At 33.9% G+C, this 27,887-nt stretch overlaps 1 protein-coding gene across 6 annotated transcripts in view; it reads right to left on the bottom strand.

Moving 5' to 3' along the window:
• Positions 1-27,887, bottom strand: part of RICTOR (RPTOR independent companion of MTOR complex 2) — a 162,247-nt gene that overhangs the window by 34,211 nt on the left and 100,149 nt on the right. For 5 of the 6 annotated variants that reach the window (XM_037799501.1, XM_037799499.1, XM_037799500.1 and 2 more), the window contains 17 exons: positions 16,671-16,738; positions 13,696-13,763; positions 10,304-10,386; positions 9,078-9,165; positions 8,498-8,588; positions 8,321-8,387; positions 8,153-8,233; positions 6,467-6,567; positions 4,504-4,669; positions 4,098-4,199; positions 3,948-3,994; positions 2,483-2,618; positions 1,897-2,096; positions 1,477-1,603; positions 923-1,087; positions 681-757; positions 223-301 (listed from right to left, as the gene is read on the bottom strand). In XM_037799501.1, the coding sequence (XP_037655429.1) occupies positions 223-301; positions 681-757; positions 923-1,087; positions 1,477-1,603; positions 1,897-2,096; positions 2,483-2,618; positions 3,948-3,994; positions 4,098-4,199; positions 4,504-4,669; positions 6,467-6,567; positions 8,153-8,233; positions 8,321-8,387; positions 8,498-8,588; positions 9,078-9,165; positions 10,304-10,386; positions 13,696-13,763; positions 16,671-16,738 (1,746 nt within the window). The remainder of the gene's footprint in view (positions 1-222; positions 302-680; positions 758-922; positions 1,088-1,476; positions 1,604-1,896; positions 2,097-2,482; positions 2,619-3,947; positions 3,995-4,097; positions 4,200-4,503; positions 4,670-6,466; positions 6,568-8,152; positions 8,234-8,320; positions 8,388-8,497; positions 8,589-9,077; positions 9,166-10,303; positions 10,387-13,695; positions 13,764-16,670; positions 16,739-27,887) is intronic. The other variant, XM_037799503.1, reaches the window with a different exon arrangement.

Here is a 27,887-nt window from a genome sequence, read left to right on the forward strand (position 1 = left end):
AATTAAATTACAAGCAAAATTTCAACAGAATGTATACAAAGTCAACAGTTCACTATAATAAAAAAAACTAGTTTTTTTTTAATGGATAAAATATTATAAATACTAGGAATTACACAGAATTTAGAACTTGACTTCATATGAATGTTTAAATATTTAACCTAATTAGTTTCAAAACTTTGATGATATAAAAAACTACAAACTGAACCTTATTCAATAAGTTACCTTGTGCCATTTTTCCAGCTGTTTTGCTACATAACCCCTTTCATTCAGATAGGAAAACCCTTTTGGAATGGAGAGAAATCTGTAAATTAAAACAAGCAATAGTTTAACATTAAGTCTAAAAAATGTTTAAGGAGCTGAAACACTTCTGGAATAGCTCCCTAATATCAAAAAATCAACTATAATCTGACCTTTAATCACAAATAAATTTTCATAATTTGAGAATCCAATCACAATTAAGAAAATGTTTTGAACCACATGAGGACATACAGATATAAAAAGAAACATTTAGGAAAGCAATGAAAAGATAAGAGCTCAAAGTTCTAAAATAGGCCCATTTCAGATATCAAAGAGTAAATTCTTTAGGGTGCTTGCTATTCAGATTTGAATTCAATTTATATACACTGCCAGAGAGAATACAATAGAAAATAAATTACAAGAAAAATTTACTTAAAATTTACCTGAGGAGGAGAAGTAAGCCCTTGTCTCCAAGGTGGGATAAAGCTGGCTTCATCTGAATAAGTGCATGAAGATTGGCCTAAAAGAACAGATTATTAAGCAAATTAACAATCACAAAAGATAGCAAATTCTTTGTTTCTACAATGCTCATATTATAAACAGTATAATTTTGCATAACTGTATTAAAAGTGAATTTCATAAAAATTCATGTTTAAGTATTTTGTTGTAAAAAATGAACCTTCACCTTGTCTTCACATGCTTCATCGAGGATATCGAGAGCTTCAGAAGAAATTGTTTTGTTTTTATCATGTAGCTGGGTCACCAGTAACTCAATTCCCCAATTACTGAAGAATTCAACATTAGCTCTCAATAATACCCTTAAATGTTTTGTTGCATACAACCTGCAGGCCTACAAGAATAAATGAAAACATTACCCCCCAAAAAACACACACAAAAAAACCAAAACAAAAAACCCACTTCATTATGGATAGCCTATTCGATTTTCTTTGGGGATAATTCTTGCTACTTTAAAAGGACAGAAAGTCTGAAATTGATGGTCTAGCCCCTGATATGAACAGTTTTTGTAGTGCTATGTAAAAATAAAGATATACTTCCCTTTCTATCTAGCTGGCTCTTCATCTTTGTATAAAAATATGGGTACCATATGGAGTACCTTGGAGGAACTAAAATTTTAATGCAACCCAATTCCATCACATATTCTTAAATTCATATTTAATTTTCTAGCTGAAATCTATAAAATATTGCATTAATTGGTTCAATTGTCTATGCTATACTCACATCAGTGGCTGCAGTTAGGATTTTGGAAAGTATGACTCTAGCCAATCCATCTCTGCTATAGTCCAAACTAGAAACTGTCAGTTTCAGCAAGTGATCTTGGTTTTTCAAGGAACAAAGGTTAAGGAGACTAAAAACAGAATTAAAATAATGACTATTATTAGAAATTACCACATTAATTTATGAATTCAACAAATACATATTAATTCCTGATATAAACAAGGCATTTCTGAAAGCATTTAATGACAAGTATTACATAAAAAAGGGTAGCAAAGCATCACAAGAGTTCTAATTAAATCTGATTTTTTGTCTTTTAATAAAATTTTTCAAACACATGTACACAGACTAAAAAGCATACCATTTCTGATCACATTAAAAATAAAGTTTAGGTATATACTGAAAACAGAATCTATGGATGCTCACCATTGGAATACATTGCATTTTTCCAGCATTTTGACTCCATGGGGGTGGCAAGAAAGTGTACCAATAAATAAAAAGTAGTGTTGACTAAGGGTAGTCAATAAACCATTATTCTGAAGACTTCTCTCAGGTTTCATTCCAGACGAGGCATTGAGCCACTGAACAATATCCTTTACTAGATCTTCTAAGTATCCTTGACCATCCTAAAAGCAAATAGATTGAACTTCTGATGGAAAAACATTTAATGCCTTTACTTAGAAAAAGTGACTTCAGTCAAGTGGAAAATCTCTAATGATGATGATGAAGTTGCTAATAATAGATATAAATCACTGAGTACCTATTGTTTTAAATCCCATTCAACACAATGCTGCATGAAGATGGTATTATTTTCCATTTTGCAGAAGAGTAAAGTAGGTCTTCTAGAGGGCAAAAAACTTGCCCAAAGTCATAAAACTAGCTAGAATTCAAACCTAGGTCTGCACTTATTTCCCTGTTTCTAAATATAGCTTATACATATTCCTAAATACAAGCAAAACAGTGGGTTACAAAATAAAAAACAAGTGCCCTAGAAAATACTCAGTGTACTTACCTCTTCAGACTCAAGAAGAAATTCTGTAAACTGGCAACCTACAACTGTGAGCTGCTTGGACTTGGCAAAATCCAGATCCAGGTTGGCATATAATTTACTACTGGGCTTGTAAAAATAAAGTAGTCTTCGTACAAACCTAAGATCAAAATAAAATCAGCAACAACGTTAGAAAATGAACAATTATTTTAGAATCTTAATCATAGCTTATGATATAATAAAACTTAGAATATGTTTGGGTCTGAACCATTGGGGTAAATGGCAAGAAATGCCTTTGATAAATTTTAAAAACAAACAAAAAATAACAGAAAAAAATTTTTCATTGTAAAATATACCTTTGTGGAATAAGAATTTTATGGTGAAATGCCTGAGAAAATAGTGGAAAAGTAGAGATACAATATAGCTAGAAGATAAAGATGGAAAATATGTGGAAGCCAGCTGGACATAAATTTTCTTTTATTGTATTCTATGCAAAACTTTGCCCCATGGCTTTGAACAAATGTTTCTACCCTATGATTTCAGTATTTCAGTATTTCACAATTAGGCAAAGGCCAGGCATAAAAGCTGCAGATAAAATTTAGGCAACTGAATTTACGACACAATAGACATAATTTATGATTTTTTAAAGTTATAATTTTCAACATTATGTTCTAAGCTTCCATTTAATTTAGTCCAATTCAACTTCATGCATTACAATCTGATGCATTAGAGGCACCAGGTCCAGTTTTAGGAAGTGGGGCATCTTCTTCTCTGTTCTCAGAGAATATGAAGTTCTCAAGGTACATTATTTTTTTTATGCCATCTTAAAACTTGATATAGCTATTATGTTAAATATCATGAATACAATCAAATAACTGTTAATCACATGAACTTCTAAAACATAAAGTAAGGCCCTCTTATCCAATGTGATCAGTACTGGTGGTTGGTTAGTTTACATTCAGAAGCAGTAAAAATGTGTGGACATACTAGTGAAGAGTCTAGCAGTCGAAGCATAGGCTATGAGAATTAGCATGTTTTATAAAAGATGTAGAGAACATCAACTCGGTAAATGTTGGAGGAGGGTAAAGAAAAGGAAGAATGAATGGATAGCCCTCCAAAGCCAGATGTTAGTGGATATAAAAATAGTATATTTAAAACACCCATCTATTTTGGGAAGGAAACACTCTGTTCTTATTATGTCACCCTCATGTACTAGGTCTGAGACTACTACACAGTTGACAATACTACAATTTGAAAAAGTTTGATCTCAAACACTCAATCTGTTCCAAAAATAAAACCAGAATGTAAATAACTAGAATAAGAAATAGCCTGTGTATTTTGGTTATAAAAAAAGACTATATATAACAATGTATTTATATATTATTGAGCTTTACTTTAAAACACTAATGATTAATTTTGGTAGGCATCAGGCATGACATAATTCAACTCTAAGTTCTTTAAATTTAAATACAAAATAGTTCTTACATACCTGTGTAACTGTTCATCTTTATAGTTTCTTAGGTTTACATTTGGCCACTAGAAAAACATAATATGTTATATATGTATTTATCAATTCCCAAACACTGAGGGAGACAATTATTTCAAAATGAAGACAATCAATGAAAGTATCCTGTCATACCTTAAGAATGGTCCCAATGAGATTCCAATTCCATTCAAGATTTTCTTTATGTTGAAGGACTTGGCTATCTCTAAGGTTCATTAAGAGAGCTTCTTCTGTATCCTAACATCAACAGAAAGTATTAAGGAAAACTAAGGCAAATTATTCTTATATCAGTATACTAAGTTCAAACTTTAAAAACAACAAAAAAAGATTTTCCATTTAAGGATAGAACATCAAGGATTTTAGCATTAAAAAGTTAATCAAAACATAGCTCTAAACTAGGTTAACTGTAAAACTTGGAAGCCATTAAAAATGCACACACATGAATAAAATTGCAAATCTGAGCAAGTACATGTATGCTAAAATGCAGTGGTTGCAATTTAGAAAACTGCGTAAGTTAAAAATCATGATTTCATGTCAATACCTTAAGAACAAATATATCTTTCTGAACTCGCAGATACTGATCCCGTTTCTGGTGTGTTGCAATTGCTTTCTGAATAATGTGATCTAAATGAAGGCTATAAGGCTTAGGTCCTCGTTTCTTCATTTCATGGAAGCGTTTTAAGCAGTTTAAGGCTGCACTGGCTCGCCTAATGAGAAAAAAAAAATCAAGTAATAGTGTAGCCAGACTAGAATAATTTTAGATATTACTTTGATAAATTATTCTATTAAAGCTTAAATAAATTCAAAGGTAGAGACGGTTAATTTTAAAAAAGTGAATTATTTAATCAAACTTGAAGCCACAAAGAAAATTAAGAATATTTCTGATTTCTATGAAGAAACACTAATTATTTAGACTCAACTAAACATGTACTTACAAATCTTTTCTTCTATGATGGACAATTTTTGGATACTGGTTTTAAGAACTCTTTCTACCAGGTCATAAACCTAGACTCCTATATATTCTGCTATAATAGTTTTAAAACTTTGTTTTTCACATTTAACTCCTTAATCAACCTGAAATTGATTTTATGGTCTGAGGATGGGCTACAATGTTATTTCCCACCCATATGGATAATCAATGATTATCAAATAATGAACAATCTCCATTTTCCCTATTGATCTGCAACTGTAAATGGTATCTTTTCCAAAATTACATTTAATTCCTTGGTTGTGGTGCATAAAAGTGCAGTTTTGAAGAATTTGTAGTGATTACGTCTAACCTTCAGAACCTCTGCTAAAAACGAGTAAGATTTTGAATTTAAAAACCTTGGGATATGCTAATGGACAAGTATGTATTCTACCAGTAAAGAGAGTTTACTGAGCTGAAAAAAGATTATTCTAAGAGTACTACTATCACTGGAATTTTGGACGTAATTTTGATTCCTGATGAATCTTGAAATTCTTGGCCATAATGACCCAGAGTTAAGGACTACCAGGCTTTGGGAGAGTACCTTTTACATCAAGAAACTACTAAAATAAAAGCTGAGAGCTACTATTACTGATGTAAGCCTACAGTCAGAATTGAGATGGTCACAATGTCCTCAGTTTATAACACAATTTCAGTGTGTTAATATTTTCATTGCATATTAAAATTAATAAACAAAATATTTTTATAGTGAAGTCCATATTGTATTTTTGTATTAACAAAACCGACTTATAATACATTAGAGAATGTATTATAATTGTTAACAAAAGTCTACAGTTCTGAATAGCTAACAAACTACATTTCACAAACTGTATCAAGGAAAAACTTGTGACCCATATATATAGATTTTTCTGATCCAAATGGGGAAAAAATACAGTATCTGTAGTCTAGACACAATCTTTACCAAATCAAAAAGATTCCTACTAGAATTTTCCAATTGAATTCCCCCATCCTTATTTTTTATATTTGTTAGCACTGGAATTCCAGCAGAGCGACAGTTATCATACCTTTGTTTATAAACTTTATGTTTGCAATATCTCCTTCAGCACTAAAAGTTCAGCTTACTTCTATGTTGCGAGTACAGGTTACTAAATTTCAATGATTTTAATCGCAAATATAAGACAATATATTGTCTTTGTACTTTGTTATTTTGAAATAATTCATAGACACATAATAAAAGCCAAAATTGTGCTAAAAACATAAAATATTCCAAAAAACCTCAATCAACATTTTAGTGATCTGGCAGAAAGTCTACGTCCTTGTTCAGAAACATGTTAGGAAAATGAGATTTTACTATTTTATAACACTTTGTAGCCTAAAACAGAAATGACTAAATATTTTGAAAACTATGAATTTTTCCTCTCTATAAGGCTTCCCTAAAAGAATTTCCAAGCATAATTTATATATATTCCTCTTAGAAAAAAAGAGAAGAGTATTTTAGTAGATATATTTAATATATCAATATATATTTAATGTATCAATATACAAGCATAAGCATTGATGGAGCTCTGACACTTACAGTCGTTTTTCCTTAGGGATATCAAAGGATGCAGCCATATTCATTAGAGTTGGCAAGCAGTGCAAATGATGGCTATGTGAATGAGGAAGAATTGTGTTTGCCTAAAATGAAATATAACATTTTATAAGAGTTTTTAGAAATACAAATATTTTTTATGGATTATATACAGATGATACTATATTCATGATAACTAAAGACTCTGAATAGAGGTTTTACCCATGAAATTGACTTATTTCCCCCAACAGATACTTATTATAATTTTTACCTTATCTACCTTCACAATCAGGTATCCGATTGTGATTTTTAAGTGGTACCAGTTAAACTCAATTCTTGAATAACCTAAAAGGATTATCTACCAATACTATAATATCATAACTTACGAGTTCACTTAAGTTTTAAAAAACATCTTCTCACACAGGTTTATCTCATATATCAACAATCTTTAAAACAAGAAACTTACCTCCTATTTTCCAAAAAGAAAAATCCCACAACCCAATGAGGATAAGTAAATTAATGAAATGTAGAAGCCAGAATATACAAGAATAAGAAGCAATGAACTAATACTATATTCAAAATGATCAGCTTTTGTATTTCATGAGAATTAAAGAATTCTTGATGTATGGGGAGAGAGAAAAGGATGTAATTTATAAAACAGAGACTGCTACATATAAAAGCAAATAATTCTGAATAGGGTTATCTTTACTTGAAATAATATCATGAGAACTAAAAGTAAAAATAATCAGACCTGAATGCCTAAAGCCACTACTGCATTCTTTCACAGATGGGCTGAAGGAGAACAGAGACAGTGGCTAAATAATTCATTGACAAAAATGACAATTATCATTAAACCCTGTTTAAATCTCTGCCTTCACACAGCCCAGCTGCTATGTGAAAAAAAAATAAAAGATGGGCGAGAGGGAACAGAAACAACAACAATAACAAAGCACTCTCTCAAAAAGGGTAAGCCATAACATAATTTCAAAAGAGGTGACATAGTTGTCCCTTACCTGGTTTAAAGTGGTTCTTTTTATTTAGTATTTTATTAATTAGTAGGTGACCTAAAAATATGGATTTCTATCTTGCAAACAGAGTTCCCCTATTGTTAGATTTACTGGGACTGTTGAATGGTCAGATAACTTTCTTAGTTCCTGGTTTCCAGAAGTTAATGATATCATAAAATCATGGCATTAAAAAAAAAAAAAGGATTCCCACCCTCCAAACTTCAAACACAATGTGTACAGTAAAGACTGTGTTCAAACAAGACAATTATATTTAGAATTTCTGTACAAAGCTTATTAAAATTCAGGCACTGGCTGCCATATATCCATTCCATTCCTAACTGGTTGAAATAACACCTATAGTTTTGTTACTTTTTGCTTTTTTAGGTAGGAAGTCTGTGAAGAGTGAAAAATTTCACTATCAAAGTGAAAATTCATTATTTTTAAAATTCTATATTTGTTGCATATATAAAACCAGCACCCAAACCTACCTCTATATATAGATAAGTAGGAAGGTAGATAGAGGGCTATGAGGCATGAAAGGCTCTTTGTGATGCAAAGATAAGCATTCACTAAAAGACGCAAATTTATTTCTGAGATAATTCAAAGCAACACTATTAATATAACCTGTTTTCTAAATCAAAACACTGAAGATATCAAACATAAAATCATAAGCTGCTTAACTTACCATATGTAAAAGCTCTCCTAAAAGGATGGTAGCTCTAACTGAAATATGGTCATCACTGTTTGTTATTACTTCAACCAAACCCTTTAAAAATCAAAAGAAAATGTTATTTTGTTGCTTTGAACTAATTTTGTTAGAGAAAATAAATAAAATAAGGTTTATAAGTCTCACCTCTAAAAGTCCATTACGAATAAATGCAGAAAGTATCAGTGCCAAATAATTATCCATGAGGTCTGGCCTGGAAAGAAAGAAAGCACAGAAACAGTTTAAATAAGATTTTCCTAAATTTGGCAATACATAAAACAAGTAATTGTAATAATTGGAAATATTTTTGTATCTAAATTCTACCTAGATCTGGCACGATGAGGAAGAATAGTTTTTGCCTCAGCTGCTACGAAGCCATCTGAAAGCCTCCAACTGTCTTGGAATCTACCTGGATCTAAAACGGTAAAATCAGTAGTTAGATGAATATTGTACATCCCTGAAACAGTTCGATCGGTATACCAACATGGGTTGTCAGGCTGTAAAGAACTTAAAAAGCGATTTCCCCAAAACTATTTACATAAACATACACTAATCTAACTTCCTTCATTTTGAAACTTAGGGGACATTTGACTAAAATAAGAGTTAGAAAACCTAATCTGGGAATTACACACATTTTTTTTATCATTCTTATTTGTCTCTTCTCTTTCTTCTTTGACACATCTTTTTTTATCTCACTGCTCATTTTTAAGAGCTAAGGTGATAAAGAAGTTAAATTTTCTTTTTAAATTTTAAACTTATTAATTTCATGCCACATTTATTAGAAAAGAAGCTGATGTTCAATATTTAGTTTAGTATTTTTCCTTTTAGGGATTCTGTCTCTATTAGTCAAGTAACTTTAAAAATTAAAATATATGAATAGATACAAATGTATTTCAATACTTACCTACACTGAGCAGTGCTTCTATGAACTCTTCAGTCACAACAGGTAAAGGAAGACGAAATATATCATAAAGCACTTCAAGCAGACCTCGCTATAATAACAAATATAGTTCACTTATTTTTATGAAATAAATCTTCCTTTTATAAAAGGATTTATAAAATGACCTATTAACAATAAATAAAATGATAAAAACAGAACTACTATATTTTGATAAACTATTATATCAGGCCTATATTAGAGAAGGGATAACTACGGAATGCATACTATATGCCTCATTTAATATTTTCAACAAATCTTTCATTATGCCCATTGAACACAAGAAGAAACAGATTTAAAGGTTAAAAATAATTTGTCCAAGGTCACAGAGAAATAAATAATAAAACCAGGAGTCAAACCTTAGTGAGCTAGCCTTCAAAGGCCGTGATTTTTACCCACCAGGCTGCAGAGTAAGAAATCAACTGAAGTGCCCCAATCTTCATTTCCTGCTTATAGATCTTCTGATCTATAATGATATCTTCCCATTCCCATGATCTAAATGCTTTTCATATCATATTTTAAGGAAGGTGCCCCTGGCTAACAATTTCATTCCAAGTGTAGGTTTGGTTTATATAAAGAAGAAACAAAAAAAGAGGAGGAACAAAATAAAAACAAACAAAAATATCTGAGGGAAAAGGGAAGAGCCCTGTGAAAAGTTTTTTGTGTTTTTTTTTAGTCTCCAAATTCAATTTGTTTTAGCTGTATTTGTTTAATACAAATTCCTACACACTAACAGATTTAGGAATATATCTAATAAAAAAGCATATAAACATCAATAACTCAGTTTTAATCAAAACCATCATTTCAAAAATAAAAATTCATAACATTATGAAAAACAACTTAGAGAGCATAAGATGCATAAATACCATATTCACTGTTTTGCTAAATGTATTTCTGTACTGTTTGAATCTTTTATAATGAAAATGCTTGCGTAATAAAAACAAATTTGAGTAAAAGGCTTAAGGAATGAAGCATAATTAATTTTGGACTTTCTAATCCAATTTTAATAGTTATTATTCCAAATAGTAGCATTTCAAATGATTCATATTAAGCTTTAAGTAGTAAATATTTATTCATGTATATTTTAGAAGTTCCATAAGAAGATTAAAAATTCATAAGGAAAAAGCATGACTTGAAATAATTTTTATACTAATTTTTTTTACAAATTTATTCTGTCAGTTAAGAATACCTACCCGTATTTCCATATTTGGTATGCAAAGTACCCCAATTAAAGACTGGATTCCAGAATTTCCAGGTTTACATAAATTAATAATACCTAAAGAGGATAAAAAGAAAAAAAAAATCACTGACTGCAATTTAAAAAAAAATTAGTATAGTAATATATCCATAATATAAAATCCATGCCTTTTTTCCAGGCTAAAATTATACTATTATACTATTTGGCTATCACAATTGACAGTATATTTTAGATATTCTCTATTTCCCTAGTTATTAGAGATTTAATATCATAATTTTATAATTTAAATTTCTTCATCTATTACTGTTTCATACATAAGAACTGAATTGAAGTTCATGAATCTGGCTGCCTAATAGTTCCCCATTTATTGATGAATGATTCTCTAGGAATAAGAAGAACACTGGAGAAATTAAGACAATGGTATGTCTTCCTTGTTTAAGGTTCCCTCAGCCTAAAGGAGAAAATTTTGCTTGGCATTTATCTTCTGTAAGTTTAAGTCTACAATTTAATGAATGCACAAAAGAGTATCACCAACAGGCCTCTAAATAAATTACATGGATCAAAAATTTCTAATTTAGAGAGCTGACAGATAATTTTAAATGTATTAAAATCATACATCACAAAAGAAGACATATGATGAGCCAATAAACACATAAAGGGTGTTCAACACCATTAGAGATCAGGGAAATAAAAATTAATACACAATGAAACACTACCACACACCTACCCTAGAATGGCTAAAATTAACAACTGACAACACCAAATGCTGATGAGAATGAAGAGCAGCTGGTGCTCACCATTGGTGGGAGTATAAAATAGTACAAGTATTTTAGAAAAAAGTCTGACAGTTTATTATAAAACTAAACATTCACCCACCCTATGACCCAATAATTCACATGATTATTTACCTAAGAGAAATGAAAGTTCATATCCACAAATAGGCTTGTACAAAAGGGCTCACAGTTTTACTTTAGAACAGTCAAAACTGGAAACAGCTCAGGTGTTCACTACCAGGAGGAGGACAAAACGAACTGTGGTATGTGCACCCATGGAATACTACTCAGCAATTAAAAGGTCCACATTACTGATACATACAACAACATGAATGAATGTCAAAATCATTATGTTGAATGAAAAACCTTACCCAAAAGTGTACATATTGTAGGATTCCACTTATGTAAAGTTCTACAACAGGCAAAACTGATCTACAATGAAAAAAATCAGAGCAGTAGTTGCTTCCTGGGAGAATGGGGTAGGGATTAGCTCGAAAGGGCATGAAGGAATTTTCTGGTGTGATGATAATGTTCTATATCTTGATAGGGGTTTGGGTTACTTGGGTATAAGAATCTATCAAAACTCATCAAATAGTAGATTCATGATTTGTGTATTTTATTATATGTAAGTTTTTCCTCAAAAAGAAAAAGAAAAAAGAACTGTTAACAAAATTGAACTTTATTTAATCACGCACATGCTGAAATGTTTATGAGTGAAGCATAGTGACGTCTACAACTTACTTTTAATTGCATTAGAATAACATAAGATGGACAATGAACACATATAGGGACGGATATACAAATGGAGAGATATGTATTAAAGCAAATATAGCAAAATCTAGGTGGTGGGAGTATATGGGTGTGCATTTTATAGGTTTTTCAAGTTTTTTGTGTTTCAAATTTTTGATAAAGTGTTGGGAGACATTCTTTTAAAATATCATATAGGACTCTGAAATTCCGTTACTTCTAGCTAAGCACATATATTTGAGTAATCCATTATTTTCTTTCTGAATTTAGGTTCAAAATTCAAAATAAAACAATAGGTAGATGTATTTGCTTAAATCAATCAAAACATATTTTTCAAACATTGATGTTTTGGGAATTTGAAAGACTACAGTTTAAGACATAGACTTGACAGAGCATACTCTGTACAAACAGAACACAGGCTGCTGAAACTCATGCAGAAATTATGTTTTAAAAGCTCATTTGTCGATCAGATATTCGGAATTTGAAATACATCATAGAAATAATGTTACAAGTACACACGTTAAATTCATAAACAGTGTGACATAATGTAAACACTATTTAGGAAATTATGTGGGAAAAAATGTCTTCAAAATTCTAACTTGTAATGCCAATATTTCTCTTAATTCAATAGGAGGGTGGAAGACTCCCAACCTTCTAAGTTTCTAATGACGGATCAGTGCTTAAGGGTCCAGGAGAAGTTGAAGAGCAGTGGAAAGAAAGTTTAAGAGCAGCAAAGAAAGAGAGTGGCAGAGATGAAAGACACAGTGACAAGCATAGCAGACTCTGGAAACAAGAAGAATGAGAAGATAGATGCTAGGCTGTATTGGTAGCTAAAGCAGGATAGAATTTTTTTTGGCACAACAAACTGTTCTAATGGCAAGGAAGTTGAGGCATGGTTAAGGGTGATGGCTGTAGCCACAAAAAACAAAGCAATACTAGAGTTCTGAGGTAAGGGCAATGATGGTTAAGCTTGGCAGGAGGACTAAGTTTCTATGTTGAAAGAGTGGGGGCTGAGGGAGGCTGGTGAAAAATGAATGGGACGTGTGAAGGCTTGGCCCTCATGGAATCCTGCCATTGTCCACGAAGGCTGGGGAAATATGCAGTCATGAAGCATAGCAAGACAGGGGTTTTCACCAAGGTGCTAAGAAGCGAGAGAAAGTCCCTGGAAATACACTGACTAGGGGCAAAGTCTATGGCTGGGATAGCCATTTGCATAGAAAAGATATCTGTATCTTAGAGCTACCTAGGTACACAGAAATGTTCAAATTTTCTTACTCCGCTTACTTGCTATATTATCCTTTAACTATTCTGCAAAGTCAAGAAGGAAGAAGGCAGGCATTAAAATAAAAAACAAAACAAAACAAAAAAAAGTTTAGTGTTGGTATTATCTAAAGAAAACTGTTTGCTTCTTATTCCACAAAAGGAGAAAATATACATAATCACTATTTTCAAGTAATTTGGAAACATTAATGGCCTATCTTGCTTATCTGACATTTATGCTATTACTACATATTTGCAGGTAACTGAATTCAGAGACACATACAGCTAAAAAAAAAAAGTTAGGTTTTATTTTTTGTATAGATCATTTTAATTTTTTTAATTGCTCAGGTAATCATTAGCACAATGATTTTCAAATACTCAACAAATATATGTATATTGAGTATAATATAGCTGTTTCCTTTTTATTATCACAATTTTTTTCATATTTTAGTAATTTTTGTACAAATCACTTTGACTCTAATAATAACAAATAAATTAAGGTAAGTTCAACTTATATATTAGATGACGCGATGATAATTCAACATTTAATAAAAATAGTCAAGTTTTTCTCTCTTTTAGATGATTTAAGCAGTATAGAATAACTTACCCGCCCATGACCGGAATGTTGCTATGATTCCCATTTTACTGGCTAGAAATCGTGCCTCTCTGTCTTCTCTGGTAAAAGAAGGGAAAAAACCAAAGAAATACAATGTTAAATAAAAAAGTAAAGTTTTCCCTAGTCCTGTATCAGAATAAGAGCTACCATTAGTTAATATTTAAATGTTTACACAGGAAATTAAAACAAGATGTAAAATAAATATGATTGTAGTCATGAATGCAAAACTATGTGATAATACTGTGGACCACTGATTTCATACTTTGGATGCACTGTATTGTGTGTGTATATTTCTCAATAAAACTGCCTTAAAAAAATAATAAAGATCCAATCTACCCCAAAGCAAATTACCAAACTATATACTGACCCCTAATAAAATTTAACATGGCTAAAAATAAGTTACAAATTCTGCTTTTCTTTCCTCCTATGTTCCCTGCTCTTTCTGCAAACTATTCTTAGATGGCTCATTAATATCTTTAATTGAGCATAAGAGAACTCTAGTCTGTTAATAAGCATCTCTGTTCCAAGGTTGCCCTTTACAAAGAATATTATCACATAAACCTCACAATTACCATGTACATTTCTCTTTACTTCAAAATCATTGCCCAAACTTATTTAAGCATTTCTAAACAAATTTAACAACCCATGTATTCAATAAAATGCTTTTAAATAACTAGCTATTATTAATATCACTAATTACTTTCTTCCTTGACAACTGTGTATCCAAGCGTCTCACTTATTCCTTTCCATGTGATAGTTATAACAATTAATTAAATAACAGCTATTTATATTTGTTAAACAATTTCCATGTGTGGCTTACAGCTGTTCCAATATTTGTTAGCAATCTTCTAGTTTTTATGCCAACCCAACCAGCATCTCTACCCTGTCAATTGTCCATCTGTACCACCATTTTTCATTCCCTTATAAAATTATTACTGTTTGTGAGGGTACAGAAATCTAGAAAACTGGGAAAGCAAAAACAGCAGAAGGGGTCCAAGGAGCAATGACAGAAAATCAAATTAGATAGTGTACAATCAGATAGTCTACAAATGCATGAGAAGCTAGTAAAAAATAAGACTAAGCTCTGTAGCACCAGTCAAAATGAAAATATAATAGACATCAAAAAAGGGGGGGTGGGGAGAAGTGAGAACCAAACACCTAAGACATGGAGCTTTTAGTGCTCCTTCTCAAAAATGTTAGTGCTATACTTATTTTAGTTGCCTGGCAATTCATTCTCTACCTTATCAGATATAAATTTGTAATATTTTTTGAAGCACTCATTTCCCTATTCTCTGGCCTTGATGTTATACTTATTTTAGTTGCCCGGCAATTCATTCTCTACCTTATCAGATATAAATTTGTAATATTTTTTGAAGCACTCATTTCCCTATTCTCTGGCCTTGATGTACCCTCATCTGGCCATACTCCAAAATAGGAAGTAAAGTGCAGAACCAAATGGGAAAAGAAGGATTTCGGTGGAAGGTACTTTTTCCCCTCAACTCGGTATTTGGGATCATCTCTTGGTCACTCTGGTAGGCAGAACTGTAAAACTGCCTTCCCTCCAGACTCTATGACCTAATCCCTGTAACTGTGAACATGATGAAATATCACTGTCATGATTATATGGCCCAGCTGACCTGAAGATAAGGAGATCATCTTGGTAGGTTTGATCTAATGGGAGAACTTTCTCTAGCTGGTGGCTAAAGAGGAAATCAATGATTCAAAGCATGAGAAGGATTCCAGGCAATGTTGCTGCCTTTGAAGTAGGAGTCATGTGCCAATGAATGAGGTCAGTCTCTAGAAGCTGAGATTAGTCCCTGGCTGGCAGCCAGCAAGGAAACAGGAACTTCAGGGACATGAATTCTACCAACAACCTGGATGAGCTTGGAAATAAATTCTTCACCATAACCTCCAGATAAAAGTTATGCTCGACTTCTGACCCATAGAAGTGTGAGCTGATACAAGAGTTGTTTTAAGTTGCTATTTTGTGACAACTTGTTCAGCAACAACAAAAAAAAGGCACACACTCCCCATCAATAAAGAGAATATACAAATCTCATCGGGATATGAAGAGAAAGGGGCTTATGAATACCAATTCATAATTTTAATTACTAAAAGGAATAAAGCTTTGTGAAGTAATAAACAGAGGTGATCTCTTTCCATTTCTTAGCCCAGGGCATGATACTAAGTACAAAGGGATGAACATGACTGAAAACATGGGGCTCCTATTTTCAACTCATGAGAAAAATGAAGAAACAAAAATACTCCCCTGTTCAAGATGATTGCAAAACTTAGTGAGGAATTTAAAAATATGTACAATCTATCAAAATAAGTGAGTATGACTACAATTGAACAATCCTACTAAAAAAACACCTTATGGCATATTTATCAGAACTGCTTTGCTTGTAAAATCTTCGTAGATAGTACATTATCATAATCCCTGAATCATTTTAATGATAAAGTTATCTTTGAATACACAGTGAACATGTGCTTTTTCTCTCTAAGAAGGCTCAGAAAATTATGGTTCCTTATTCCTAGAAAATAGTCTTTTCTCTATTTCCATTTATTTCCCTGTAAACTTTACTCTCAAAATCCTGCTTACTCAACTTACTAATGCACAGCTTCATTCTATTCCCCAATTGTTAATTCCATCATTGGGTCCCTTAATGTTAATTATGCTAAAAACATACAATCGAGAAACAATTGAAAGATCTACAGTTCTACAGTTCTACTGTAGCCTCTTACATTTTTTAAATGAGAAATTAATTCTAAAACTTTTAAGTTTCCCATTTTTTCCAAAAAATTGAATATTTTAAAACCACAGCTAAATATTTTAAGAGAAATTCCATGAAAAAGGAAATCTCCTTAAACTCACATTTCACTGGGTCTACATGCAATCAGGCAAATCTAAAAGCTTTAATGTCAACAGACACATCCCTCATGAATTAGAAACAAATGGTACTTACTTGAGCTGTCCTTCAGCTGTATCTGGACTATGCCTGTAGTGAAAATCAGTATAGGGTGCTAAAATTCGCTAATAAAAAAAGAAGAGACAACCTTATTAAGAAAATTATTCTTCCTATAACAAGTTAAATTAATTTGATTTCTCTACATCTTTAATTGGGTGTATTGTCTGAGAGACTTATTTCTACAAAAAAAAAAACAGAGGAAGGAGTATGTTGAGTGATTTTTTAATGTATAAATTGAATTTACTAACAACTTTTAAATGAAATATAACTTAAAAAACAGTGCACATGAAGCATATGACAACACAGATGAACCTTGAGGACATAATGTTGAATGAAATAAGTCAGATACAAAAGGACAGATATTGTATGATACTGCAAATGTGAACTTTGTGAAAAACATAAAACAAGTGTCTTATATTGTAGAATATAGGGAACCTAGAGATAGACAGCAACTAGTGAAGGAGGAACGATAATCTAGTAAGAACAGATAGGATATTGAGGGTAATCTTAATGATATGCGAATGCTCAGGAATGAAAATTGTTCATTAATTTTCTTGGGGTATGTTAGGAGCATACTGGAAGCAAAGTAGTTATTTTAGGATTTTTGTTTTTCTTATTCCTCTGTTTTGTTATATTTGAATTTTTTTTTAATTTTTTGATAAAGTTTTTAATTATTAAAAAAAAAGAAAGAAAACCAGTAAATACATAAAAAAGAGGTAGGCTGGCCAGGAAACTCAGCCTGGACGTACCTGCCCAGCCCATGAGGTCAGGACAGAGCCAGGGAGTGAATGGCTCCCAGGAGCTGGCACGCAGCCCTGCCCTGCACTGCTCTGTGGATTTCTCACTTCTGCTCAACTACGCCCACCTCATGGGTAAGCCCCCACCCCACCTCCCACCTGGAGCACCCCTGGGTCAACACTGGGCATCTCAGGAGCTTGGCTCTGAGCAGCAAAAAAAAAAAAAACAAAAAACAAACAGTGCACAAATCATGAATGTAAAAGTCAATGGATTTTCTCAAACTAAACACACTTGTGCAACCAGCACCACAGGAAGAGAACGAATTATCAGTCCCCTTATTATCCCCTTGATATCACTACCTACCCCAAGATAACCACTATCCTGACCTACACATGATTAAGTTTAGCCTGTTTAGAACATTATTTAAATGGTTTCATTTTATAAATTTCATCCTCCTTTTTGTTAGGGTTATAAAGAAATTTAATTTTGTATTTTGTCCTTGTAGTCAGCAATCTTGCTAAATGTACTCTCTTTTAGATCTTTAGAACTACTGTATCTCTAACCCTTCCCTCCTTGCATACTGCATTACTGTGGATACGAATTTTAATTCTCAATACATAAGAAATTACTACTATTGCTTTTAACAGTCAGTATTCTCTTATATTTACTCATATTCACATTTTCTGATACATTATATTGCTCCTTATATTTTCTTATTTCTCTTCTAAGGCTCCCTTTAGTCCTTTCTTGTGTCTGCCCCCCCCCTCCTTAAAACAATAAACATGTTTCATCTCACAATTTCTCTGAGTCAGAAATCTATGAGAAGCTCAGTTGTATGGACTTGACTCAGAATATCTCATAAGGTCAGTCAAAATATCAACCATGGCTGCAATCTCTTGAGGAGCTAGACGATCTGCTTCCAATAGATGGCTCACCCACAAGATGCTGGTTATTAACAAAAGGGCTCAGTTCCTCCCCATGGTGGCCTCACCTTGGGCTGCTTTAGTGTCCCAATGATATAAAAGCAAGCAATACAAAAAAGAGTAGGTTTTTTATTTTTAATTCCCTCAGGTCTTTTCTTTTGTCCTTTTTTATTTTATTAGAGAAGTTACAGGTTTACAAAAATATCATGCAGAAAACAGTGTTTCCATATATCATCCCTCACACCTGTAGTTTTCCATTTTATTAATAACACTTGGCATTAGTATGGAAACTTTGTTACAAATGATAGATTATATTATAACTATACATGTATGAAAATCTATTGTATGATTTCAACATTTTTAAATTTATTGAGACTTGTTTTATGACTAATATACTGTTGATCCTGGAGAATGACTCGTGCACTACAGAGGAATGTGTATTCTGCCACTGAATGGAGTGTTCTACATGTCTCTTAGTTCTACATGGCTTATAGTATCATTCAAGTTTCTATTTCCTTACTAATATTCCATTTAGATGTTCTATTCATTATTGAAAGTAGTGTACTGAAGTCTCCTACTATTAATGTAAAAAGGTCTATTTCTCCCTTCAAATCTGTCAATATTTGCTTCATATATTTTGAGGCTCTACTATTAAGTACATATATAATTGCTATGTCTTCTTGTTCTACTGAATTAATCCCTTGATCAGTATATAGTGACCTTCCTCATCCCTTGTAACAAATTTTGACTCACAGTCCATTTTGTGTGATATTATTAGTATAGCCTCAGCTATCTTTGGTTACTGTTTGCATAGTATATTTTTTCTATCCATTTCATTTCAAACTACTTGTGTCTTTAAATTTAAGGTGCATCTCTTGTAAACAACCTATAAGTTGGGTCATGCTTTTTTATCCATTGTACCAATCTCTGCCTCTTGACTGGAGAATTTAAGCCATTTACATTTAAAGTAACCACTGATAATGCAGGACTTTCTGCTTCCATTTTGCTATTGAGTCCTTCTAAGTCTTATACCTTTTATGTCCCTTAATTCTTTCATTAATGTCTACATTCACATTTACTTGATTTACTACATTCACATTTACTTGAAAGTGTACTCCTTTTGGTACCTTCTCACTTCTTTATATATTTTTCAGATATTTTCTTTGTGGTTACCATAGGGCTTAAATTTAACATCCTAAATCTGTAGCAATTACATTTGATTTGATACCAATTTAACTTCAATAGCATACACATGAACTATTCCTATCCCCTTCCATCCCCCACCTTTATGTTGTAGTTGATTCAAATTCTATTTTTAAACATTGTTTATCCAAAATCAGTACTTTTTATGAATTTACATTGTAGGACATGTAATGAGTAAAGAGTGGAGTTAAGTACATACCAAAAAGTACAATAGTACTTCTGGCATTTATAGTTACCCAAACGATTACCTTTATCAGCAGCCTTTATTTCTTTATGCCACTCCAATTCACTAGTCTAGTGTCCTTTCCTTCCAGTCTGAAGAACTCCCTTTAGCACTGCTTGTGGGGAAGGTCTAATGGGGAAGAACTCCCTCAGCTTTTGCATATCTGCGAATGTCTTAATCTCACCCCCATTTTTGAAATGCAGTCTAGCCAGATATAAAATTCCTGGCTGGCCATTGTTTTCTTTCGGGATTTTAAATATTTCATCCCATGGGCTTCTTATCTCTATGGTTTCCGGTAAGAAATCAGCACTTAATCTTATTGGAACTCCCTTGTACATAACACTCTTTATTCTCCTGCACCTTTCATAACTCTCTTCCGGTCCTTCACATTTACCCGTTTGATTACTACGTGTCTGGGTGTGTTTCTCCTCAAATGTATCATTTTTGGGATTTGTTGGGCTTCTTGAATGTGCATATTCATGTTTTTCATTAAATTTGTGAAGTTTTCTGCCATTATTTCTTTGAATATTACCTCTTCTCTTCTCTTTCTTCTCTTACTGGGACTTCCTTAATGCATGTATTGTTGCACTTGATGGTATCCCACAGGTCTCTGACTCTCTGAACATCTTTATCATTCTGTTTTCTTTCTGCTCCTCAGCCTGAATCATTTCAGTTATTCTGTCTTTGAATTCAATGATTCTTTCTTTAGCAACTCCAATCTGTGCTAAAATGCTCTAGGGAATTTTTTCATTTCAGTTACTGTGATCTTTAACTCCAACATTTCTGATTGGCTCTTTTTAAAAATTTCTATGTCTTTAATGTGTTTATCGTATTGTTTATTCATTGTTTTCCTGATATTCTTTACTTCTTTCTCTGTGTTTTCCTTTATCTCCTTAAGCATACTGAACATCATTTTTTAAAAGTCTGTCTGTTATGTTCAAAGTCTGGTTTTCTTTATTGATGGTTTTTGGATTTTTATCTTGTTCCTTTGGATGGACCATCGTTTCCTGCTTCCTCATTTGCCTTTTAATCTTTTGTTGTATTTTGTACATTTTAATATTTTGAAGTGTTAACTGGGATTTACTTCCTAATCTATTATTTAAGTTTGTGTCCAGCTAGTGATATGACAGAAATCTCCAAAAAAAAACAAGCCAAAGCAAAAAACATCTTTCACTGTCTTTGCAAATTGGCTCTACATTGGCTGGTGCTTTCCTTCTGAGTTCAGCTCTCCTATTAAGAATATCAAGAGGCGGGGCAAGATGGCGGATTGGTGAGCTGTATGTTTTAGTTACTCCTCCAGGAAAGTGGGTAGAAAGCCAGGCACTGCATGGACTGGACACCACAGAGCAATTTGACTTTGGGCGTACTTCATACAACACTCATGAACATGTCAAATTGAGATCAGTGAAATCTGTAAGCTTTTGCCGCCAGGGGACCCGCGCCCCTCCCTGCCAGGCTCAGTCCCATGGGAGGAGGGGCCGTCAGCACTGGGAAGGAGAAGGGAGAACTGCAGTGGCAGCTCTTATCGGAAACTCATTCTACTGATCCAAACTCCAACCACAGATAGACTGAGACCAGACACCAGAGAATCTTGAGAGCAGCCAGCCCAGCAGAGAGGAGAAAGGCATAGCAAAAAACAGCAAGAAAAACTTCAAAATAAAAGTGGAGGATTTTAGGAGTTCTGGTGAACATAGAAAGGGGAAATGCAGAGCTCAGGCCCTGAGGCTCATATGTAAATCCTGAAGAAAAACTGATCTCTCTGCCCCCTGGATCTTTCCTTAATGGCCCTAATTGCTTTGTCTCTTAGCATTTCAAAAACCCATTAGATCTGCAAGGAGGGCTTTTTTTTTTTTTTTATCTTTTTTTTTTTCTGTTTCTAAAACAATTACTCTAAGAAGCCCAATACAGAAAGCCTCAAAGACTTGCAATTTGGGCAGGTCAAGACAAGAGCAGAACTAAGAGAGCTCTGAGACAAAAGCCAATAATCCAGTGGCTGAGAAAATTCACTAAACACCACAACTTCCGAAGAAAAGGGGGGTGTCCGCTCATAGCCATCATCCTGGTGGACAGGAAACACTCCTGCCCGTCGCCAGCCCCATAGCCCAGACCTGTCCCAGACACCCCAGTATGACGGAAGTGCTTCAAATAACACACACACACCACAAAACTGGGTGTGGACATTAGCCTTCCCTGCAACCTCCACTGGTTGTCCCAGAGTTGGGAAGGTGGAGCAGTGTGAATTAACAAAGCCCCATTCAGCCATCATTTCAGCAGACTTGTAGCCTCCCTACACAGCCCAGCAGATCAGAACCGCCCTGGGGGGACGGCACTCACCTGTGACATAGCACAGTCATCCCTCAACAGAGGACCAGGCGGTGCACAGCCTGGAAGAGGGACCCACTCACAAGTCTCAGGAGCCATACGCCAATACCAAGGACTTGTGGGTCAGTGGCAGAGACAAACTGTGGCAGGACTGAACTGAAGGATTAGACTATTGCAGCAGCTTTAAAACTCTAGGAACACGAGGGAGATTTGATTGTTAGAGCCACTCCCCCTCCCTGACCACGCAGACACACACCTCATACACACGGCGGGCAACACCAACTACACACGCAACCTTGCTACACCAATTGGACCCCACAAGACTCACTCCCCCACTCCCCACAAAGGCAAAGCAGTGGAGAACTGGCTTGTGGAGAACAGGTGGCTTGTGGACGCCACCTGCTAGTTAGTTAGAGAAAGTGTACTCCACAAAGCTGCAGATCTGACAAATTAGAGATACGGACTTCAATTGGTCTACAAATCCTAAGAGAACCCTATCAAGTTAAGGAAATGCCAAGAGGCCAAAAACAACAGAAAATTATAAAGCATATGAAAAAAACAGCCGATACAGATAAACCAAGCCCAAGAACAAAAATCAAAAGATTAGAAGACACACAGTACCTAGAGCAACTAATCAAAGAACTAAAGACGAACAATGAGACCATAGAATGGGATACAAAGGATATCAAGAAGACCCAAGAAGAGCATAAAGAAGACATTGCAAGACTAAATAAAAAAATAGATGATCTTATTGAAATTAAAGAAACTGTTGACCAAATTAAAGGATTCTGGATACTCACAGTACAAGACTAGAGGAAGCTGAACAACGAATCAGTGACCTGGAAGACGAGAGAATGGAAAATGAAAGCACAAAAGAAAGAATGGGGAAAAAAATTGAAACAATCAAAACGGACCTCAGGGATATAATAGATAATATAAAACATCCGAATATAAGACTCATTGGTATTGCAGAAGGGGAAGAGAAGGGTAAAGGTCTAGGAAGAGTATTCAAAGAAATTGTTGGGGAAAACTTCCCAAATCTTCTAAACAACATAAATACACAAATCATAAATGTCCAGCAAACTCCAAATAGAATAAATCCAATAAACCCACTCCAAGACATATTCTGATCACACTGTCAAACACAGAAGAGAAGGAGTAAGTTCTGAAAGCAGCAAGAGAAAAGCAATTCACCACAAAGAAAGGAAACAGCATAAGACTAAGTAGTGACTACTCAGCAGCCACCATGGAGGCAAGAAGGCAGTGGCATGATATATTTAAAATTCTGAGTGAGAAAAATTTCCAACCAAGAATACTTTATCGAGCAAAACTCTCCTTCAAATTTGAGGGAGAGCTTAAATTTTTCACAGACAAACAAATGCTGAGAGAATTTGCTAACAAGAGACCTGCCCTCCTGGAGAAACTAAACGGAGCCCTACAGACAGAGAAACAAAGAAAGGAGAGAGAGACTTGGAGAAAGGTTCAGTACTAAAGAGATTCGGTATGGGTACATTAAAGGATATTAATAGAGAGAGGGGAAAATATATATATGACAAACATAAACCAAAGGATAAGATGGCTGATTCAAGAAATGCCTTCACGGTTATAATGTTGAACGTAAATGGATTAAACTCCCCAATTAAAAGATATAGATTCGCAGAATGGATTAAAAAAATGAACCATCAATATGTTGCATAAAAGAGATGCATCTTAGACACAGGGACACAAAGAAACTGAAAGTAAAAGGATGGAAAAAAATATTTCCTGCAAGCTACAGCCAAAAGAAAGCAGGTGTAGCAATATTAATCTCAGATAAAACAGACTTTAAATGCAGGGATGTTTTGAGAGACAAAGAAAGCCACTACATACTAATAAAAGGGGCAATTCAACAAGAAGAAATAACAATCATAAATGTTTATGCACCCAATCAAGGTGCCACAAAATACATGAGAGAAACCACTGGCAAAACTACAGGAAGCAACTGCTGTTTACACAATAATTGTGGGAGACTTCAACACATCACTCTCTCCTATAGATAGATCAACCAGACAGAAGACCAATAAGGAAATTGAAAACCTAAACAATCTGATAAATGAATTAGATTTAACAGACATATATAGAACATTACATCCCAAATCACCAGGATTTACAGACTTCTCTGGTGCTCACGGAACTTTCTCCAGAATAGATCATATGCTGGGACATAAAACAAGGCTCAATAAATTTAAAAAGATTGAAATTATTCAAAGCACATTCTCTGACCACAATGGAATACAATTAGAAATCAATAACCATCAGAGACTTAGAAAATTCACAAATACCTGGAGGTTAAACAACATGCTCCTGAACAATCAGTGAGTTAAAGAAGAAATAGCAGGAGAAATTGCTAAATATATAGAGACGAATGAAAATGAGAACACAATACACCAAAACCTATGTGATGCAGCAAAAGCAGTACCGAGGGGGAAATTTATAGCACTAAACGCATATATTAAACAGCAAGAAAGAGCCAAAATCAAAGAACTAATGGATCAACTGAAGAAGACAGAAAATGAACAGCAAACCAATCCTAAACCAAGTAGAAGAAAAGAAATAACAAGGATTAAAGCAGAAATAAATGACATAGAGAACAAAAAAACAATACAGAGGACAAATATCACCAAAAGTTGGTTCTTTGAGAACATCAACAAGATTGACAAGCCCCTAGCTAGACTGACAAAATCAAAAAGAGAGAAGACCCATATAAACAAAATAATGAATGAAAAAGGTGACATAACTGCAGATCCCGAAGAAATTAAAAAAATTATAAGAGGATACTATGAACAACTGTATGGCAACAAACTGGATAATGTAGAGGAAATGGACAATTTCCTGGAAACATATGAACAACCTAGACTGATCAGAGAAGAAATAGAAGACCTCAACTAACCCATCACAAGCAAAGAGATCCAATCAGTCATTAAAAATCTTCCCACAAATAAATGCCCAGGGCCAGATAGCTTCACAGGGGAATTCTACCAAACTTTCCAGAAAGAACTGACACCAATCTTACTTAAACTCTTTCAAAACATTGAAGAAAATGGAACACTACCTAACTCATTTTATGAAGCTAACATCAATCTAATACCAAAACCAGGCAAAGATGCTACAAAAAAGGAAAACTACCGGCCAATCTCCCTAATGAATATAGATGCAAAAATCCTCAACAAAATACTTGCAAATTGAATCCAAAGACACATTAAAAACATTGTACACCACGACCAAGTGGGGTTCATTCCAGGCATGCAAGGATGGTTCAACAAAAGAAAATCAATCAATGTATTACAACACATTAACAATTCAAAAGGGAAAAATCAAATGATCATCTCAATAGATGCTGAAAAAGCATGTGACAAAATCCAACATCCGTTTTTGATAAAAACACTTCAAAAGGTAAGAATTGGAGGAAACTTCCTCAATATGATAAAGACCATATATGAAAGACCACAGCCAGCATAGTACTCAATGGTGAGAGACTGAAAGCCTTCCCTCTAAGATCAGGAACAAGACAAGGATGCCCGCTGTCACCACTGTTATTCAACATTGTGCTGGAAGTGCTAGCCAGGGCAATCCGGCAAGACAAAGAAATAAAAGGCATCCAAATTGGAAAAGAAGAAGTAAAACTGTCATTGTTTGCAGATGATATGATCTTATATCTGGAAAACCCTGAGAAATTGACGATACAGCTATTAGAGCTAATAAACAAATTTAGCAAAGTAGCGGGATACAAGATTAATGCACGTAAGTAAGTAATGTTTCTATATGCTAGAAATGAACAAACTGAAGAGACACTCAAGAAAAAGATACCATTTTCAATAGCAACTAAAAAAATCACGTACCTAGGAATAAACTTAACCAAAGATGTAAAAGACCTATACAAAGAAAACTACATAATTCTACTAAAAGAAATAGAAGGGGACCTTAAAAGATGGAAAAATATTCCATGTTCATGGATAGGAAGGCTAAATGTCATTAAGATGTCAATTCTACCCAAACTCATCTACAGGTTCAATGCAATCCCAATCAAAATTCCAACAGCCTACTTTGCAGACTTGGAAAAGCTAGTTATCAAATTTATTTGGAAAGAGAAGATGCCTCGAATTGCTAAAGACACTCTAAAAAAGAAAAACGAAGTGGGAGGACTTACACTCCCTGACTTTGAAGCTTATTATAAAGTCGCAGCTGTCAAAACAGCATGGTACTGGCACAAAGATAGACATATAGATCAATGGAATCGAATTGAGAATTCGGAGATAGACCCCCAGATCTATGGCCGACTGATCTTTGATAAGGCCCCCAAAGTCACTGAACTGGGTCATAATGGTCTTTTCAACAAATGGGGCTGGGAGAGTTGGATATCCATATCCAAAAGAATGAAAGAGGATCTCTACCTCGCACCCTACACAAAAATTAACTCAAAGTGGACCAAAGATTTCAATATAAAAGAAAGTATCATAAAACTCATAGAAGATAATGTAGGAAAACATCTTCAAGACCTTGTATTAGGCGGCCACTTCCTAGACTTTACATCCAAAGCACAAGCAACAAAAGAAAAAATAGATAAATGGGAACTCCTAAAGCTTAGAAGTTTCTGTACCTCAAAGGAATTTCTCAAAAAGGTAAAGAGGCAGCCAACTCAATGGGAAAAAATTTTTGGAAACCATGTATCTGACAAAAGACTGATATCTTGCATATATAAAGAAATCCTACAACTCAGTGACAATGGTACAGACAGCCCAATTATAAAATGGGCAAAAGATATGAAAAGACTGTTCTCTGAAGAGGAAATACAAATGGCCAAGAAACACATGAAAAAATGTTCAGCTTCACTAGCTATTAGAGAGATGCAAATTAAGACCACAATGAGATACCATCTCACACCGATTAGAATGGCTGCCATTAAACAAACAGGAAACTACAAATGCTGGAGGGAACGTGGAGAAATTGGAACTCTCATTCATTGTTAGTGGGACTGTATAATGGTTCAGCCACTCTGGAAGTCAGTGTGGCAGTTCCTTGGAAAACTAGATACAGAGTTACCGTTCGATCCAGCGATTGCACTTCTCGCTATATACCCGGAAGATCAGAAAGCAGTGACACGAACAGATATCTGCACGCCAATGTTCACAGCAGCATTATTCAGAATTGTCAAGAGATGGAAACAACCCAAATGTCCTTCAACAGATGAGTGGATAAATAAAATGTGGTATATACACATGATGGAATACTACACGGCAGTAAGGAACAATCTCATGAAACATATGACAACATTGATGAACCTTGAAGACATAATGCTGAGCGAAATAAGCCAGGCACAAAAGGACAAATATTATATGCTACCACTAATGTGAACTTTGAAAAATGTAAAACAAATGGTGTATAATGTCGAATGTAGGGGAACTAGCAATAGAGAGCAATTAAGGAAGGGGGAACAATAATCCAAGAAGAACAGATAAGCTATCATGGGTAAATTTAACGTTGTGGGAATGCCCAGGAATGACTATGGTCTGTTAATTTCTGATGGGTATAGTAGGAACAAGTTCACAGAAATGCTGATATATTAGGTAACTTTCTTGGGGTAGAGCAGGAACATGTTGGAAGTAAAGTAGTTATCTTAGATTAGTTGTCTTTTTCTTATTCCCTTGTTATGGTCTCTTTGAAATGTTCTTTTATTGTATGTTTTTTTTCCTTAATTATTTTTTTTTATTTTTTTATTTTTCATACAGTTGACGTAAAAAAAAAAAGTTAAAAAAAAAAAAAAAAAAA

Source organism: Choloepus didactylus, chromosome 11, assembly GCF_015220235.1.
Source record: "Choloepus didactylus isolate mChoDid1 chromosome 11, mChoDid1.pri, whole genome shotgun sequence".
In the NCBI taxonomy this organism is placed as follows: Eukaryota; Metazoa; Chordata; class Mammalia; order Pilosa; family Megalonychidae; genus Choloepus; species Choloepus didactylus.